This window comes from Eumetopias jubatus, unplaced genomic scaffold, assembly GCF_037043125.1.
Source record: "Eumetopias jubatus isolate StellerSeaLion01/CBP00866 unplaced genomic scaffold, mEumJub1_p1.0 scaffold_9, whole genome shotgun sequence".
In the NCBI taxonomy this organism is placed as follows: domain Eukaryota; kingdom Metazoa; phylum Chordata; class Mammalia; order Carnivora; family Otariidae; genus Eumetopias; species Eumetopias jubatus.
Genome location: NW_028274815.1, coordinates 77,542,293 through 77,560,580, shown reverse-complemented (window position 1 = coordinate 77,560,580; position 18,288 = coordinate 77,542,293). Strand labels below are relative to the sequence as shown.

Genomic DNA, 18,288 nt, shown 5'->3' with positions numbered 1-18,288 from the left:
GAAAAGACAATTGCTTTTCAAAATCATTAGGGTAAGGCTATTAAAAATATATTAATTTATAAATAAAAAACTTAAGTGCTTGCTTGACAAAGAAGACTACTGCATAGGGTAGCACTTTGAGTTTCTTTTGTAAGCCTTTCTGAAATCTTATTTTCCTTGGAAAGAGGCAGAAGAAGGCTTCCTGAAGGATACTAAAGAAGGCGTTTGATTTGGGCCTTGCAGGCACTAGCTGTATAAAACGTCTTAAGAATTTCCAAGACGGTCAAAGCCAGCATGGCCACTGGGCACTTTCTAAAGAACGATCGGCCCTCCCCGTCCAGGGTCACTGCTGCTTTATATACACAAAGGATTTTCCCGCAGCAAAGCAGGCACAATTCCAAGAGCAAGATGATTCCATTAAGCGCTTCTGGGTAGTGTGTCTTGAGGATATAACGATGAACGGAGTGGGTCCCAGTCCTCAAGGAAGCGCCAGGAACTGAATCAGGCCAGGAGTATTCTCAGGCGGCCCGAAAGGTGGAAGTGAGACGCGGAGGAGTCACTGGAATGGATTTTCCGCGCTGGGCCTCGAGGTCCGGACGCGCACCCAGTCCTCTGGATGGCTCTCGCATTGCAGTACCAGAGACGCAAGTGGTTAGTTCCCGCCTTGGAGCAGCGGGCGAACCACCCCTAGTGCCCCAATGTACCTCCCGGCCCCGCCCACTCCAAGGCGGCTGCGCGGCAAGGCCTCCTTGTCTCCACGTGATTGCCGTCACTGCCTCTGCGAAGCGTGAACCGCCATCATAAGTCCTGGCGGCTGGGCCCGGGCCTGCCTCCCTCCTCCTCCTTCGCGGGACAGCGGTGACAGGCTGGGGTTGTACTGCCCGCATCCTGTCCGGCCGGTGAAGCCGTGGGCCTCCGAGAGCGGGACAAGAAATTCGGACCCACAGACTCCGGGGCAGACAGACTGACCTGCTGGCCCACTAGGTGACGGTACGGCGGGGGCGGTGCCCAGGGCCGCGCCCCGCCCCTCGCAGGCCAGCGCCCAGAGCCCGCGGCCCGTGCCCGTTTCCAGTATGGCCGCCCGCCGTGCTTGACCCGTGGCCTCTCCGCTTCGACTCTTCGTAGGCGATGCCAAGGCCGAGGCCGTGACTGACACTCCTGCTCACACGCACGCACGGACCCGGACCCACGCCCGGAGCCCCAGCCCTGGGCCCGGAACCGCTCTCGCCCCCGGCGCCGCGTCCAAAGCCTGGACCACGGCTCCCGCGCCGCCGCTGCCGCCGCCTCGCCGAGAAGGGCCGCGCCGGACTTGGAGCGCGGCGGCCCCCGGCCGGCAGGGATGGGGAAGCGGGCTGGAGGAGGAGCAGCAGGAGCCGCCGCCGCCTCCACGTCCGCAGGGGCCGGTGTGGAGCCCGCGGCCAGCCGCGGCGGGGGCCCGCGGAGTGCGGCCGCCGGCCTACTGGGAGCGCTGCACCTGGTGATGACCCTCGTAGTGGCCGCGGCGCGGGCGGAGAAGGAAGGTGGGTGTCAGCCGGCCGGCATCTCCCAGGCCCGGCCCCGCGGCTGTCAGCGCGCCCTCGCGGAGGCGGCCGCCGGGCTGCGAGCGGGGAGGAAGGGCTGCGGCTCCGGGCTCGGAGGGCGGCCGAGCGCGCAGCTCCGTCCGGCGCAAAGTTGCTCGGTCGAGTCCCGTCCCGAGCCGGGAACTTGCAGTTCCAGTGCCAACTCGCGGCGTTGGCTGCACGGAGTTTTTCTTGTTCTCCGTGATTCCTTCCCCTTGTCTTTCCTCTTGACTGCTGTCACTGCCTTTTCAAAACTTCCTGAGTTCTCGTATCTTCTTGCCACTTGGCTCACTGTGTAGGAGGGGCATATTTTTAGACTTGATTGCTGTTAATACTAAAATTTTAGGACACTTTCCCCCCTTTGGTTGTGGTTTTGATAACGGCGTGCACATAGAAAATGTAGTAAAAATAGCAAGACTGGTGGAAAGGGTTCAAAACATAGCTTACAAAATTTTACTTTGAATTTGTTCAAACATTTCTTGAAGAGGAATCTTGTTTCTTCAGCTTCTCTCTCCTTTATCGCTTTGCAGTATTGGTTGTTTAGCTAGCAGTTCGGTATATATAATACAATTCTGTTTAATTCTCTGGTAAGCTATTGGAAGTCTGTTTACATTTTTAATTTATTTTAAGATTGGGTGTCATCTTTAATGTGGCAGAGTTTAAAAACAAATACTGTTTCTAGTTTGCAAACCTTTATTGTAATTTAGTTAAGAACTGACCCCTATTTAAAAAAAAATCATTAGTATCGAATGATACTAATGTAAAACTGGTACTTCTACAGGGTTAAAAATTATTTTGTAACCTAGAGGACCAAATCTGTAGTTGTGTCGGCGCTACCGGTTTTTGAGCCTAGGGAAATGAGTGGTCACAGAGCTTTCACAAAGAAATCACCAGAAGTGAATGGTTTTTAAAAAGCTAAGCAGAACTTGTTAGTTTAGCTTCCACTTTCCACTAAACTGCCACTACAAGAAAATAATGTTTTGCCACGGTAACTTTCCGGTTGGTGTTCTGCTTTATGATTTAAGTCACTTGTTATCGTTATTGAAGGCAATAGCTAAATGCAAACCAAATTAAAGTACAAATGTGTTTCTCTCTACTGTTCAAAACATTCCATTCTCTCATTTAACTCTGTAAGCAACCGTAGTCTGGATTAACATAGGTGGAAATTATTCAGAGAATTGCCATCTATTGAAAGAATTAATTGACAGAGGCAAGATTATTTCCAGAATAAAATATTGCTGCTTTAGGACTAGTCAGGACTGTTACTGTCATAGTTCATTGATTGGTTACAGCTCTGCAGTTAGATGATTGTTACTATTGTGTGTCCCTAGTGTCCAGTACGGTCTGGCATGTAGTTGATGTCCAATAAAGCTGAAACAGTACAATAATTTAATGGGCATGTCTCCTTTTGTTCCAGGTAGTTCTTGGCAGGTATTGTGTCCTTGCTTCTCTGTTCTTAACCTTATACAGCGCCAGGCACACAGTAGGGACTTAACATTTGTTTGAGCGAATGACTGTCTTCATGGGCCATTAGCACAGGGAAATAAAATAATGATTGAGTCTCATAAAACATTAAGGTTATATTATCCTTCTGCTGCTTCCCCCCCCCCCACAGCCATATATATGCTAATTTTCTGGGTATAGTTAACAAATCCCTTGTCTGAGAAATGTCAGCCTAAAATTATATTTGCTAATTTCCTATTTGTTTAGTTTATAAGTTTTAGTGAATATTTCTAATACCCATAAGTGTAAGGCTCAGCTGGGAGAATTTCTTGCCAGGGTGTAAAGTATGAAAAGATGTGGCTGAATCAGTCAGTGGTCCTGGCAGAATCAAACAGCTTTTGTGGCCCATGTTGTGTCCGTACGAACAGTTTGAATGTACAAACCAGCGAGTCAAGATATTTATGGTAATTATACTAATATAGAACATAAGCCTCTGCCCATCATCGATACAGTCTGGTTCTAATCAAGTATTCTGTGAAGGTTGCTCCAAAAATGGCCTGTGCTTTCAGCCTTCTTGCTGATAAAACTATAGTATTGTTTTTGTTTGAGTTAGTAGAAGAAATGAGATTGATTTTTACATGATGGTGATACCCTGAGTTTGGCATCTGATAGGTCACAAATACAGCATTTGCCCTAAAAATGTGCTGTTGAGTTTTTTCAGGAAGGCTGGGCAGATTTCTGAAGGTAGCTGAGTTCAGTTTGTCAATTTATACCCTGAGGATTTTTTTGTGTTTATTCTAGTAGAATAAACTGGTGATTTTTCAAAGTTAAAATTTTCCTGCAATATTAATGATGGTTCTCTGGGTATTTTGTATTTTGTATATTTTTCGTCAGTTGTAGCAGAATTTCACTAGAAAATCTTCACAACAGAATAAAACTCACTGTCTCTTGAAGAAAAACAGCAGAGATAGCTAAGTGCATTATCTAATGCAGTTTTTTATGTTTGGACTAGATGTTCATTTCCTTAAGTCAGAAGCATGAGCCATTCCTTGCCTTAACATCCTGGATGTTTTAACATTCCTGTATCTTAACATCCAATTTTACTGATCAGTGGGGGTGTATAATTATTTCAGAGAAAAGGGACCTTTCAGAATATTTTGGCTGTGCTCTACAGTTTGTAAGGATTTTGAAAGAGTTGGGAGAGGAAGAAGTTACTATGATTACTACAGATAACTCACTTATTCTGGATTGGTGTCAAAATTTTTCTTGAAGCTAAGATCTAGATATTAAGCATAGTGAAAATAGATATGTGTAGTAAAAATATAAAAATATGTATGAAAATATGTGTATGTATGTTAAACATATAATTTTTAGTAGTATTTTGATTTTTTTAAAAAGATATTTATTTGAGATAGAGAGGAGCAGGAGAGAGGCAAGCCGACTCCACTAAGCACCGAGCCCAATGCGGGACTTGATGACACGACCCTGAGATCAAGACCTAAGCCAAAACCCAGAGTCGGATGTCTAACCGACTGAGCCACCCAGGCGCCCCAGTAGTATTTTGATTTATTAATTTGCCCATTGTGGCCAGCAAATAGGAGCTTTTTAAAAGAGCATCTTATATCAGGTAATAAAGTTTCACTGTCAAATGGGTTTTTGGAAGGCATGGTTGTCTTTTAATTTATTATAAATAAAAAGCTACATTTTATGTATCTAGTAGATAATAAACTTGGATAAAATTCCAGGAATATGGTTGTTTTAGTCTGTGACAAATTTCAATGTCACATGTATTATTAATTGGCTATTAATGGTAAGGCAAAGTTTGATACTCTTTATTAGGACTTTTAAACTTGTTTGCTGGATACATTTTTTTTTCTTTTAAGATTTTTTTGTTTTTTATTTGACAGAGAGTACAAGCAGGGGGAGTGGCAGGCAGAGGGAGAGGGAGAAGCAGGCTCCCCCGATGTGGGGGTCGATCCCAGGACCTTGGGATCATGACCTGAGCTGAAGGCAGACGCTTAACCATCTGAGCCACCCAGGATACTTTAGTTTTGTGTAGAAATTTTTGTTTTTAAGTTTGTATTTGTGACAGACACAGGAGGAAGGTCCAAAAATGTTTTATCTACAAAGCATATGAACAAAATACTTAGTAATAAAGGCCACAAGAAAAGAGATTAAAATGTAATTAGGGGATTTGTCTTAGGATGGTCGGATTGATTAGGAGTGGTATTTTTTTTCTAATCAAATTATTTGTAATGTAAAAATATTTTTAGAAGTGATTTTCTTAAGAGTGAGTTTTAATCTTTTGTATGGTGGTAGAATGGCTACTCTTTAATTTGAGCCTAGTAAGTAGAACGTTACTTTGTTAAAGCTGCTTCACTAATGAACTTTTGTTGGCTTACTTTACTAAAAGCTGTTTGCTACTGCCAGAAGCTTTGGAATCCTGTAGTTGGAAAAAGTGTGTCCTCTCTTTCTCTTGTTAATGACTATTTTCCTTCTCTTTATAATCCTTTCAGTGGGTCCTCATAGACTCTTGCCAAAAAAGATCAGCTTTGAGAGTAGATGTAAAATCATCTAATTTGTTATCATCTGGAGTAGTAATAAGCCAAACTACTCTTGGGGAAAAATTAAATCATTGCTGAGTGCTTGATATTTTAGAAACTTTTTCATCTACACGTGGCTTGAGCTTTCTGACCGGCCTTGGCAGATGGAGAGGCCTTTTTTCTGGGGCTGAATTTTTCCTCACTATCTGTTTTAAGCAGCATCAGACACTGTTGATAGCTGCTTCTTGGAACTTTTCTCCTTTCATTTCCATGACTTTGTGCTTCTTGGTTATCATCCTGCCTTAGTCGTCAGTCACTGCTTTCTAGTCGCCCGTGGGATGTCTTCCTTCACATGTGTGTGCAGCCACCCACAGGCACTGCGCATGTCCAGGTCAGAATTATCTCACACCATCCTGGTTTCCCAGTTTTTATTAATGCTGTGATTATTCTCTGCCACATTGGTCTTGTTTTTGACCCCTTAGCAAGTGGTGTCAGTGTCTGTTCCCCATCTTGGTCAGCTCTCCCATGGCCTCCAGCCCAGAGGCATTGCGGTGGGCTCTCACCTCCGGACTTTCTCCATTTCTGTTTGCATTGTCTTTGTTACTCATTCTGACACATTTAGCAACTTAAAATTTTATGGGTGACATTTCTTCACCCAGATTGGAATTTTTGAACCTTGGTCAACAGCTGTGTATGTACATAGCAGGCATTCAGTTTTAAAAGAAGGTTTACCTAAAATGACCTTATCCTTCCCCCTTATACGGAGACTGGGCTGAGAGTCAAGAGTACAGGTGAAACTTGGACCTTGGTTGCTGGTGTCATTAGGAATTCTGCTATAATAAGACATAGGGTGACACCACTTTTTTCTTCTCTGCATGTTGCTTTTCCTTGTAACTGAGCGATATACACTTATGTAAACCACACTTTTGTAACTTTGGGATTTTAAGGTTTCAGATTCTGTTATACATCAATTTAGAGATCATAAAACAGGCACAGAGAAATTAAGTAGTATTCTGAAGGTAACAGAGTTGGTAGGTAGTTGAGCCATGTTCATCCCAAGCCGTCTGTTCCTAGAACCAGCTATATAATCCTGGATGAGTACTTAAGGTAGTAGATTTTGATATATACCAGTTGGAGAAAGAGCAGAACTGCCAGTTCCTGCAGAGGCAGTGTATTAAGTATTCCACTGAAGTGCCCTTTTTTTTTTAACCAGATGTAAACATCCATATCATCCATATCATTAACCATTAAAATGATCACAGGCCATTCTGGATCATGTACATTCTTAAAGGGAAACCAAGGAAACCTATGAATAGATAATCTAGGGAGCAGATACTGGGTAATGAAAGCTACTGACTCTGTTCTGAATGATTTAAGTACCTGATAGATTCTCAGGTCAAGATTAAGACTAAAATCTGTGAACATTCCTTAATTCTAGATTGATATGACAAGTTAGCCTAGACATGAGGAGTATTCTCAGAAACTAGCCCTGATTAAAAGGAACTGGAGATAATCCGAAGGCTGGTGGTGGCATCAGCTTTTGACAATGGGAAAATCTCTTCGAGACTTCCATTAGAGGTCCAGGAGCTCCCAAAGAAGTTCATTTCTAATACTTTGTTCATTCTTATGAAGGCATTTTTGTGTTAGGTGGTCATTAGTTTCATTCATAGCACTAGATCAGTTTTTCTTTCATTCCTGTGTGATTGCCTTAGAAAGATTTTTAGAAAGCCATAACTCTTTGTCTGATTCATTTTGTTACATAGAGCACTTAGAGCAAAGGTCTGAAAAATGCCTAAGTCTAAGAGGATCCTTGACATGTCTGTCACGATTAAGTGTCAAACCTGCTTTATTTGTTTGTTTCTATATAATTGTAAAAAAACACATAACATAAAATTTACCATCTTAACCATCTTAAGAGTACTGTCCAGTAGTATTAAGTGTATTCACATTGTTGTGGAACAGATCTCCAGAACTTTTTAATATTGTACAACTGAAACTCTATCCATGTCTTTTGAACAGCAACCCTCCATCTCTCTCCCCTGCTCCAGCCCCATCATTCTACTTTCTGTTTTTATGAATTTGAATATTTTAGATACCTCATATAAGTGGAATCATGCAGGGTCTTTTTGTCGCTGGCTTATTTCACTTAGCATAATGTCCTGAAGGTTCATCATATTGTAGCATGTGACAGGATTTCGTTCCTTTTTAAGGCTCAATAATATTCTGCTGTATTTATATACCATTTTTCCCCATTTCATTTATCCATTTACTAGGATTGCTTTGACTTCTTGGCTATTGTAAATAATTCTGCTATGGACATGGGTGTGCAAATGTCTCTTTGAGATCCTGCTTTTAATTCTTTTGGGATATATACCCACAAGTGGGATTACTGGGTCATATGGTAGTCCTATTTTTAATTTCTTAAGCAACTGCCATACTATTTTCCATAGTAGCTACACCATTTTACAATTCTACCAACAGTTCACAAACGTTCAGTTTCCCCACATTCTTGTTATCTTCTGTTACTTGTTATCTTCTGTTTTTGTTTGTTTGTTTATGGTGGCTATCCCAATGAATGTAACGTTATATCTCATTGTGGTTTTCATTTGCATTCTTGTAAGTGATATTGAGCATCTTTTTATAGGCTTGTTGGCCATTCATATATATATATTTTTTTTTTGAGAAGTATCTATTCAAGTCCTTTGACCACTTTTAAATTGGGTTATTTCTGTTGTTGAGTTGCAGGAGTTCTTTATATATACTGGTTATTAACTCCTCATCAGATGGATGATTTGCAGATACTTTTCTCCCATTCCATAGGTTGCCCTTTTACTCTTTTGATTGTAACCTTTGATACACAGAAGTTTTTAAGTCTGATGCAGTCCCATTTGTCTGTTTTTGCTTTTGTTGCCTGCACTTTTAATGTCCTTCCCGAGAAAACATTGTCAAATTCGATGTCATGAAGCTTTTCCCCTGTTTTCTCTAGGAATTTTAGTTTTAGATCTTTCATTTTATTCTTTAATCTGTTTACAGTTAATTTCTGTATGAGTGTCCACATTCATTCTTTTGCTTGTGAATACCCTGTTTTCCCAGCACCATTTGTTGAAGAGATGTCCTTTCCCCAGTGAGTGGTCTTGGAACCCTTGTATGATGATCAGATATATGAGAATTTATTTCTGGGCTCTCTGTTCCATTGGTCTGTTTGTCTCTTAATGCAGGTACCACACTTTCCGTTACTGTAGCTTTGTTACATGTTTCAAAATCAGGAAGTGTAAATCCTCAGAGTTTGTTTTGGCTGTTTGGGGTCCCTTGAAATCCCATATGGATTTTAGGATGTTTTTTCTGTTTATGCAAAAAATGCTCTTGTTGTTTGATAGGGATTGCATGGAATCTGTAAATTGCTTTGGGTAGTTTGGACATCTAAACAGTATTGTCTTCCAGTTCCTGAACATGGGATGTCATTCCATTTATTTGTGTTGTCTTTAATTTCTTTCAGCAGTGTTTTGTAGTTTTCAATGTGTACAAGCCTTTCTCCTCTTGGTTATTATATTTATTCTTAGGTATTTTATTTTTTATGCTACTATAAATCAAACCTGCATTTTTTAACAAATTATCTCAATTATTGTATGACTAAGTGTTGTGAACTTGTAGTGTTTGAGAAAAGAAACATGCTCTGTATTTGAAACAAAATATTCTACATGCTTAAAGTATTTCCTTAGATTGCTTACCTATAAACTGAAACATATTTTAAGTCTTCTTAAGTTCTAAGAAATTTGTGACTATTTTCTAAATCAGTTACGATTGCAAAATGTTATGATGGTATAACTTTGTTTCTTAGCTAATTCTCTTTTATATAGTTATAGTATTACATTTGGATCAAAACATGTGATAGTAAAAAACTGTCCCAGCAGTAAAGTTTGAGAAATAGCTCAAGAGGGCTCTACTGATACAAATTAATTAGCAGTTTGTATCATGGTATGGCAAGGGCCCTACCTGGATATTCTTTTTTTGGGAATGATTAAGTTGGAAGCAGAAGATTTTCTAGGGAATTATTTACAGTGGAAAGGTGTGTCTAGAACTTAAGCCTTGTCTCAAGGCTCTTTATAAATAAAGTTTGTCATTCCAAAAGTTATTTGGTAGAGCAGTGCATAAGAGAGGGCAGTGTGCTTTTCAGACTGGATCACTTTAAGAAATGCTTGGTGAATTGGTGACTTCATGTGAAGTATTGCTTCTTGATTTGCAAATAGGGAATGAAGTAGTGGTTAGCACTACCAGGAGTCAATTTCTCTTTTCAGATCTTTCACATGTAGGTGAATTATTTCATATTTAAAGGTTTATCTCACCATACTGGGGGCTTCTCTTGGGTTCTGTCTGGATGTGAAAAAAGGTTACTTGAGACTCATGTTGAAGAGAAGAAAATGCAAGAAAGAAGGAGGCTGGAGTTAGATTGAATTTTAATAGGATCTTAGAGATTCTTGTAAATAGAAAATTTCTGAATGTTGTCAGTTCCTTCCCAGCTGCATTTGGGTTTATTTGTGTTCGTATAGGAGCATGAGCTTTTGGAGGGTAAGGACTGGGTCATGTTCTTCCTGGACCGAGCATTTTAAGTGTTTGAACACCTTCAGTCCTGTCTCGGTAGGAGAAGCAGTGAACCATAACCAATTAAAGATGAACCAGAATGAAGAAAAGGTATTTTTGAAATGGTAGTACTTACACAAGTTTGATTTTTCACCATTTTGGGACTATAGTATGTTTGCAGCTATTGCCTCTAATTGGTAATGCCTATAATTACTTAATGACGATGGCTAATGTTTATCACGTAACTTTCTTTGTGCAAGCACTGTGTAATTGCTTTGCATACCTTATCTCATTTAATCCTCACATTAGCCCTATGTGGGGTTCCAGTCCTTCCTTAACTCTTCAGATCAGTTCTTGGTTACAGTTCCTCTGTGGCTGTCAGTACTCCTGGGGGGTGCTTGCTTGTGATAGTATAATACATGATTCTAATCTCCAGTAAAATGAGACAATATAACATATAATAAGTCCTCCTATGCATACAGTTTGGAGGTCAGTTTTGGAAAAACTTTTTTCACTTTCGCAAAAAATTCATGTTGATTGTAAAAATGAAACAAGTTATAAAATATGGATGAGTAAATGGAGAACAATTTCTATAATCAAGTACAAAGAACCAGGGCACCTGAGTGGCTCTGTTGGTTAAGTGTCCGACTCTTGGTTTCAGCTCAGGTCCTGATACCGCGGTTGTGGGATTGAGCCTTGCATCAGGCTCTGCGCTCAGTGCAGAGTCTGCTTCAGTTTCTCTCTCTCCCTCTCGCACACACTCTGGCTCTCTCTCTCAAATAGATAAATAAAAATAAAAAAAAAAAAACGAACATCAGTCATCAATTTTCTAGTCTCTGTTCCTTCTCTTGCTTTTTCTCCCCCTGCTCTCCATTTGAAAAATAGATATTTGCCACATGGCCTTTGAAAAAAACTATCAGTTCACATTTCAACAATATTTTATGAGGGTGCCTGCTTTCCCTCATTGGCTGTTACTCTTCTTTTAAGTCCTCACCAATCTGGCAAGAAGAGCTGTCACTTTGTTTTAATTGACTTTTTAAAAATTGCTACTGTTTCTTAACCACGGTTTCCTACCACTGAGTGATGAGACAGTCAGGTGTAAGAAGTACCTCAGGTTCAGAGAGGAGGGGTCAAGAGCTCTAGCTGGTATTCTGAGACTCATAACCTCGGGAGATTCTGAGTGATCCTAGGTAGTATTCTGCATATGGACCTAAGTCAAAATGTGTGTCCACGAAGAAAGAATTCCGGACACCACCATTCTGTATATGGCAAGGAATTGGAGGAGGAAGAACATATCTGAACTGCTTTGTGAGTTACCTCAGTCAGTGACATAACTCATGGCCTTGCCTAGGACTCTAAGAGGTAATATTGGGAAGTGGAAATAGTGACTCACAGTGTGGCTCTGGTCTCGGGTCATCTTCTGCTTTCTGGCTGTGTGACTTTGGTAAGTGTGATTGACCACTTTGTGTCGAAGTTTCATTATCCATGGGGTTAGGGATAATAACAGCATCTTTCTCATTGAGTTGTTGCAAAGATTTACTGAGGTGGTGGGTAAAAAGCTCTCAACACAGTGCCTGACACATTAAAAAAATTACTAGTAAGACCGAATACTGTTATACATTTGCTAGCCGTTTGTATTTCTTTTGTATTTTTTGTCAGTTTTTCTCTTGGGGTTTGGATTTTTCTTTTTGACTTAAGTGAACAATTAAGGATTTCATTTTTCCAAATTTCCATTTGCATTTCAATTTTCTACATTTCAATTTTCTTTTTATATCATTATTTTAAAATTTATTGGCCACGTCTGTCACTCTTTTCCTTTATGGGTTTCTGCCTTTGTTGTTATGTGTAAAAAGCCCTATGCATAAAATATATTCAATATTTTTTCTCTATGATTCTATTTGTAAATGAAAACCTTTAATTCATCAGTCTCTTGGTATCTGGTAGGAATCTATTTTTCTCAAATTTTTAGTTGCCTTAACACCACTTATTTATACACAATATGTCCTTTTCATGCAAATTCTATCATATACTTGGATGAGTTACTTGATTTTCTGTTTTTTCCCTAACTGATGTGTATTTTTGTTTTAAATTTAAGTATTCCATCTTTGTCTTATTTTTATTTTATTTTATTCATTTGTCCATTTTATTAGCTGGTTTGGCAGGTCATTCCTTCCCCCTAAATTGCTGTTCTTCCAAAAACATTTTCTTGTCTGTCTTGTTTTTATTCTCTACAAACCCTAAAATCATTTTGAAGAAAATATAAAATTTCTATTTGCTTTTTTAAAAAAAGATTTTATTTATTTGACAGAGAGAGAGCACAAGCAGTGGGAGGGGCTGCAGGAGAGGGAGAAGCGGACTCCCCACTGAGCAGGGAGCCTGATGCTGGGCTTGATCCCAGGACCCTGGGATTATTACCTGAGCCAAAGGCAGACGCTTAACTGACTGTGCCATCCAGCCACTCCTCTATTTGCTTTTTGATTAGGATTGCATTAAAATATTAGACAAATTTGGAACTTGTTGACATCTTTTTAAATATTTTCTATTTTCCTTTCACACACAAACACACACACATTAAATTGAACCATTTGAAATTGCCATTTTTGTAGGCCCCAAATGATTGAATAACAGCTTATTCATTAATATTAATATGTATGTTTACATGTATTGTCGCATTGGCTAGAGTATTAGAACACCATTAAATAAAAACAGTGAAAAAGCAGGCCTTATCTTTTTTCATCTTTATAGGGAAATACTTCTTCAGTGTCTCATTGTGAAGTATGATTGTGGCAGTTGGTTGAAATTAGATGTTTTTGATAATAGAAAATTTCTTACATTTTTAAGAGTCTTAGTCTTAAGAGTTATTAGGGATAGATGTTAATGCTGTATCAAATGAAATTTTCTTATGGTTTTTACTTTAAGCTGCTGATTTTGGCTGTTTGCATTACAGCAGCAATTATCTTAAAATCCTTCCCCTGAAATCTCACAGTGAATTAACCCACATCTGTGTTCCCTCTAGAAAACCTGTCCATGATGCCCATTGAACTTAGGCTGCTAACTGCTAACAGGCTACTCTCACATTCACACATTTGCTCCCTCTAGATGATGTGTGCATTTTATTTATTGTTTTATTTTTTCTCTTTCTTTCTTTGTTTCCTCCTTTTTACCAAACTCTTTTAAAAGCTTTTGAAATATTTCAGACATTGCCAAAAAGTTATCAATAGTAATAGCAACAACAGAAAGTAGTTTTAAGAATAACAAGAAATGTGCAGAATCTGAGGAAAACTTTAACACATTCTTGAAGCCAGAGAAGTAGATTTGAATATTGGAAAGACATTCCTTGCACTTGGATAGGAGAACTCAACATCATAAAGATGTCACTTCTCCCTATGTTAACATTAATTTGACACAGATGCAATTAAAAAATACCAACACAACTTTTTATAGAGTTAGAAAAGTTGATGTTAAAGTGTATATGGAAAAATATACATGTAGGAATGCTGGGAAAATGCTGAAAAAGAAAAGTTATGAGGTGTAAGTAGCACAAGCACTTAGTTAAAACATATGCTGTAAAGCCATTATATACTTGGAAAATGTAAGGTATTGGTATTACATAGACAAATAAGTGGAATAGAACAGAAATTCTGTAAGTAGATCCTAAGTCCATGTGGTTTATGCTACATACCTGCTTTCCTTCAGGGAGTCTGGAATGTATGAGGCAGAGAGTGCCTATATGGCCAGTCCCCCAATTAAAACCTTGCACCCTGTATTAATTTCCTATTGCTGCTGCAGCAGGTTACTACGATTTCAGTGTCCTAAAACTGCAAATTTATTTTCTTACAGTTCTGAAGGCAGAATTCTAAAATCAAGATGTTGGCAGGTGTGTGTTCCTTCTAGATGCATAAGTGGAGAATTTTTTTCCTCTCCTTTGTGGGCTTCTAGAGGCTGCCTGCATTCCTTGGCTCATGGCCCTTTCCTCATATCACTCTACTGTCTTGCTTCATTTATTCCAGCTTCTTTCTTTAATTGTCACATTGCCTTCTGATCCTCTGATCTGCTTCCCTCTTGTAAAGACCAATATGATTATACTGGACTCCTGTAGATAATCCAAGATGATCCTCCCATCACAAATCCTTAACATAATCATATCCACAAAATTCCATTTGCCATATAAAGTAACATTCACACATTCTGAGGATTGGGATGTGGACATCTTGAGGAGCCGTTATTTAGCCTGTCCAAAATATTGAGTCTGTACTTTAGTTTCCCTGGTAGATAAGACACCAAAAACACAGTGAAAGAAAAAATAAATTGGACGTCATCAAAGTGAAAAAATTTTGTGTTTCAAAGGACAATGTCAAGAAAGGGAATGGGTGAAGATGTTTGTAAATTACATACCTGATATGGAACATGTATTTAGAACATATAAAGAACTCTTACAACTCAGTAGAAAAAAACCAATTAAAAATGGACAAAGGATCTGAATGGGCATTTCTCCAAACAATACGCACATGAAAAGATGGCCAGTATCATTAGCCATCAGAGAAATACAAATCAAAACCAAAATGAGATACCATTTCACACCCACCAATACACTTGTAATAAAAATGACAGGTAGTAACAAGTATTGGTGAAGATGTAAAAAAATTAAAGTGTTGTACATTGCTATTGAGAATATATGATGGTGCAGTTTCATAAACAGGCTGGCAGTTCCTCAAAATGCCAAGTATAGAGTTACTGTATGTTACAGCAGTTGTCTTGGGTCTGTTCCCAAAAGAAATGAAAACATATGTGCACACAAAACTCATATAGGAATGTTCATAGAAGTATTTTTCATAATAGCCAAAAAGTAGGAATAACTTAAATGTCCCATCAACTCATGAATGGATAATAAAATGGAATATTGTTCAGCCATAAGAGAGAATAAAGTATGGATGCAGACTATAAATACAAATAAACCTTGAAAACTTGCTAAGTGAATGAAGCCAGTCACAAAAGACCATGTATGACCACAAAAAAAATGTCCAAAATAGGCAAATCCTTAGAGCCAGAAAGTATATCAGTAGAGACAGAAAGTTTAGGACTAGGGGAGGAAGGAATAGGGAATGCCGCTAAAAGGTTTGGGGTTTCTTTTTTGGGCAGATGAAAATGTTCTGGAATTAGTGGTGATGATTGAACAACTCTGTGAATACACTAAAAACTATGCATTGTGTATTTTAAATGGGAAATTCCATAGTATGTGAATTATATCTCAATAAAGCTGTTATTTTAAAAGTTTTTTTAAAATTGACAAATGTCCTTTTTGTCTAAGGAAAAAAAAACAAGCTACCACTTCTCGCTTATCTGACTGGCAAAAGTTTAAAAGCTTGATAATACCTTTGGTGAGCTTCTATGGACATTCATGGACAAGTTTTTGTATGCACATGTTTTTCTCTTACATAAATACCTGCCAGTGGAAAGTCTGGATCATATGGTGGTGTATGTTTAACTTAAATGGCTAATTTGTTTTCCAAAGTAGTTATTCCTCAGTGAATAATGATAATGAGCATCCTTTCATGTGCTTATTTGACATCCATATATCTTTTTTGGTAAAGTGGCTCTCGCAAATCTTTTGCCCATGTCTGTATTGCATTATTTGTTTTCTAATTGAGATTTGAGAACTCCTATATAGTCTGGCTCTAAGTCCTCTGGAGATACATGTTTGCAAAGACTTCCTCCAGTCTGTGGCTTGTATTTTCATTCTCTTAACAGATGTCTTTTGAAGAGAAGTTTTTAATTAAGTTCCAGTTTATCAAGTTATTCTTTAATAGATCATGTTCTTGATATTGCATCTAAATCTTTGCCTCATTTAAGGTATCATTTTCTCTTATGTTCTCTTCTAGAAGTTTTATAGTTTTTGGTTTTCCATTTAGATCTATGCTCCATTTTGAGTTATTTTTACATATGGAACAAAGTATGAATCCAAGTTCTTTTTTTTTTTTTTTGCATGTGCATATCCAGTTCTAGTGCCATTTCTTTGAAAGGGCTGTTCTTTTCTTATTGCATTGTCAGTGCACTTGTTGAAAGTCAGTTGCCTATGCATGTTTTGGTTTATATCAGGTCTCTTGTTCCAATAATCTATTTGTCTGTCTGGATGCCAGAACCACACTGTCTTGACTACTGTAGTTTTGTAATAATTACTGAAACAGTGTTAGTCCTCCAACTTTGTTCTTATTCAGAGTTGTCTTGCCTGTTCTAGGTCCTTCACATTTCCTTAAGAATTTGCAAGTCCTATTATCAATTTCTGTAACGAAGACTGCTGGGATATTAATGGGATTGTGTTAAATGTATAGATCAGTTGGGGAAGAATGGACATATTAATATTTGGTCTTTTGAAGAGGGACATTTTCTCTATTTAGGTCATTACGTTCTTTTAGTAATATTTTGTAGTTTTCACTATAAAAATCTTTTATATCTTTTGTCAGATTTATCTCCAGTATTTCATATATTTTTTAAAGATTTTATCTATTTGAGAGAGAGAGTGCGAGCAAGAGAGCACAAGCAGGGGGAGCAGCAGAGGGAGAGGGAGAAGCAGACTCCCCACTGAGCAGGGAGCCCGATGTTGGGCTCCATCTCAGGACGCTGAGATCATAACCTGAGCTGAAGGCAGATGCTTAACCTACTGAGCCACACAGGTGCCTCCCAGTATTTCATATTTTTGATACTATTCTAAATGGTATTTTTTTAAAATTCAGTTGTTGTTCATTGCTAATATATAGAAATGAATTGATATTTGTATATTGATCTTGTATTCTGTAATCTTCCTAAACTGACTTACTAGTTCTAATAGCTTTACTGTAAATTCCATTGTATTTTCTGTGTAGATAATTATGTTTGTAAATAAAGCCAGTTTTATTTCCCCTTTTCCAGTCTGGATGCATTTTATTTTTGTTGCCTGATTGTACTGGCTAGAACCTCTAGAACAGTGTTCAACAGGAATGGTTAAGAGTGAACATTCCTGTCTTGTTCATAATCTTAGGGGGAAAGCAGTGAGTCTTTCACATTAAATGTGATTTTAGCTATACATTTTTCATAGATACCCTTCCTCAGGTTGAGGAAGTTCTCTTTTACATCTGGTTTGTTGAGGGTTTTTGACAGGAATAGATGTTGAATTTATCAAATGGTTTTTCTGTGTCTGTTGAGGGTTTTTATTGTTGTTTTAGGTTGTTAATGTGGTAAGTTACCAACCTTGAGTTTCTTACTTGATTATGATGTATTATCCTTGTATTATTGGATTTTTTATTTTTGCTAAAATTTTGTTTAGAATTTTTATGTCTGTGGTCATGAGGGAGGGAGAGTGTTAAGTTTTCATATAATGTATTTGCTTTTGGTATTAGGGTAATACTGGCCTCATAGAATTAGTTGAGGGGTAGTTTTTCCTTTTTAATTTTTTAGAAGAGTCTATATAGAATTGGCATTATTTTTCCTGTAATGTGTCATAAGAATTAAGAATTAAAGCCATCTGGGCCTGGAATTTCTTTGTGGGGAGATTTTTAACTACAATGTCAATTTTTAAGATGCAAGACTATTCAAGTTATCTCTTTCTGAGTGAGCTTTGGTAATTAAAGTCTTTCAGAGAATTCGTTCATTTAAGTTGTCAGATTTATTGACAAGGTTGTTCATAATGTTCTAGTATCTTTTGAATATTTGTAAATGTGTAGAGGTGACACCTCTCTCACTCCTAATGTAATTTGTGTCTTCTTTTTTTTTTTTTTATCAATCTCTTCAAAGGTTTATCAATTTTAATATTCTGTTCAAAAACAGCTTTTGGTTGTTGTTTTTTTTCTTCTTCCATCTCTATTGATTTCCACTAAGATTTTTATTATTTCCTTTCTTCTGCTTACTTAGGGCTTAATTTGCTCTTCATTTTCTAGTTTCTTAAGGTGGGAACTGAGCTCTTTGATTTTGAGGCCCTTGGGGATTTACCAAGGATCTTTTTATTATTGAGTTATAGTTTAATGCCATTTGTCAGAGAGTGTACTTTGTATGATTTGACTCCTTTTGAATTTGAGATTTGTTTTATGGCCTAGACTATGGGCTTATCTTGGTAAGTGTTCTACATGCATTTGAGCAGAATGTGGATTCTGCTGCTGTTGGAGTTTTCTGTAAATATCAGTCAGATAGATTGGTCACTGGTGTTGTTCAAGTTT

General features: G+C 38.3%; 1 protein-coding gene across 1 annotated transcript in view; it reads left to right on the top strand.

Moving 5' to 3' along the window:
* Window positions 1-1,024: 1,024 nt before the first annotated feature.
* TMEM131 (transmembrane protein 131) overlaps window positions 1,025-18,288 on the top strand; it is a 221,887-nt gene continuing 204,623 nt past the window's right edge. The window contains exon 1 of the mRNA XM_028103920.2: window positions 1,025-1,499. Within this exon, the coding sequence (XP_027959721.1) occupies window positions 1,319-1,499 (181 nt within the window). The 5' untranslated portion in view covers window positions 1,025-1,318. The remainder of the gene's footprint in view (window positions 1,500-18,288) is intronic.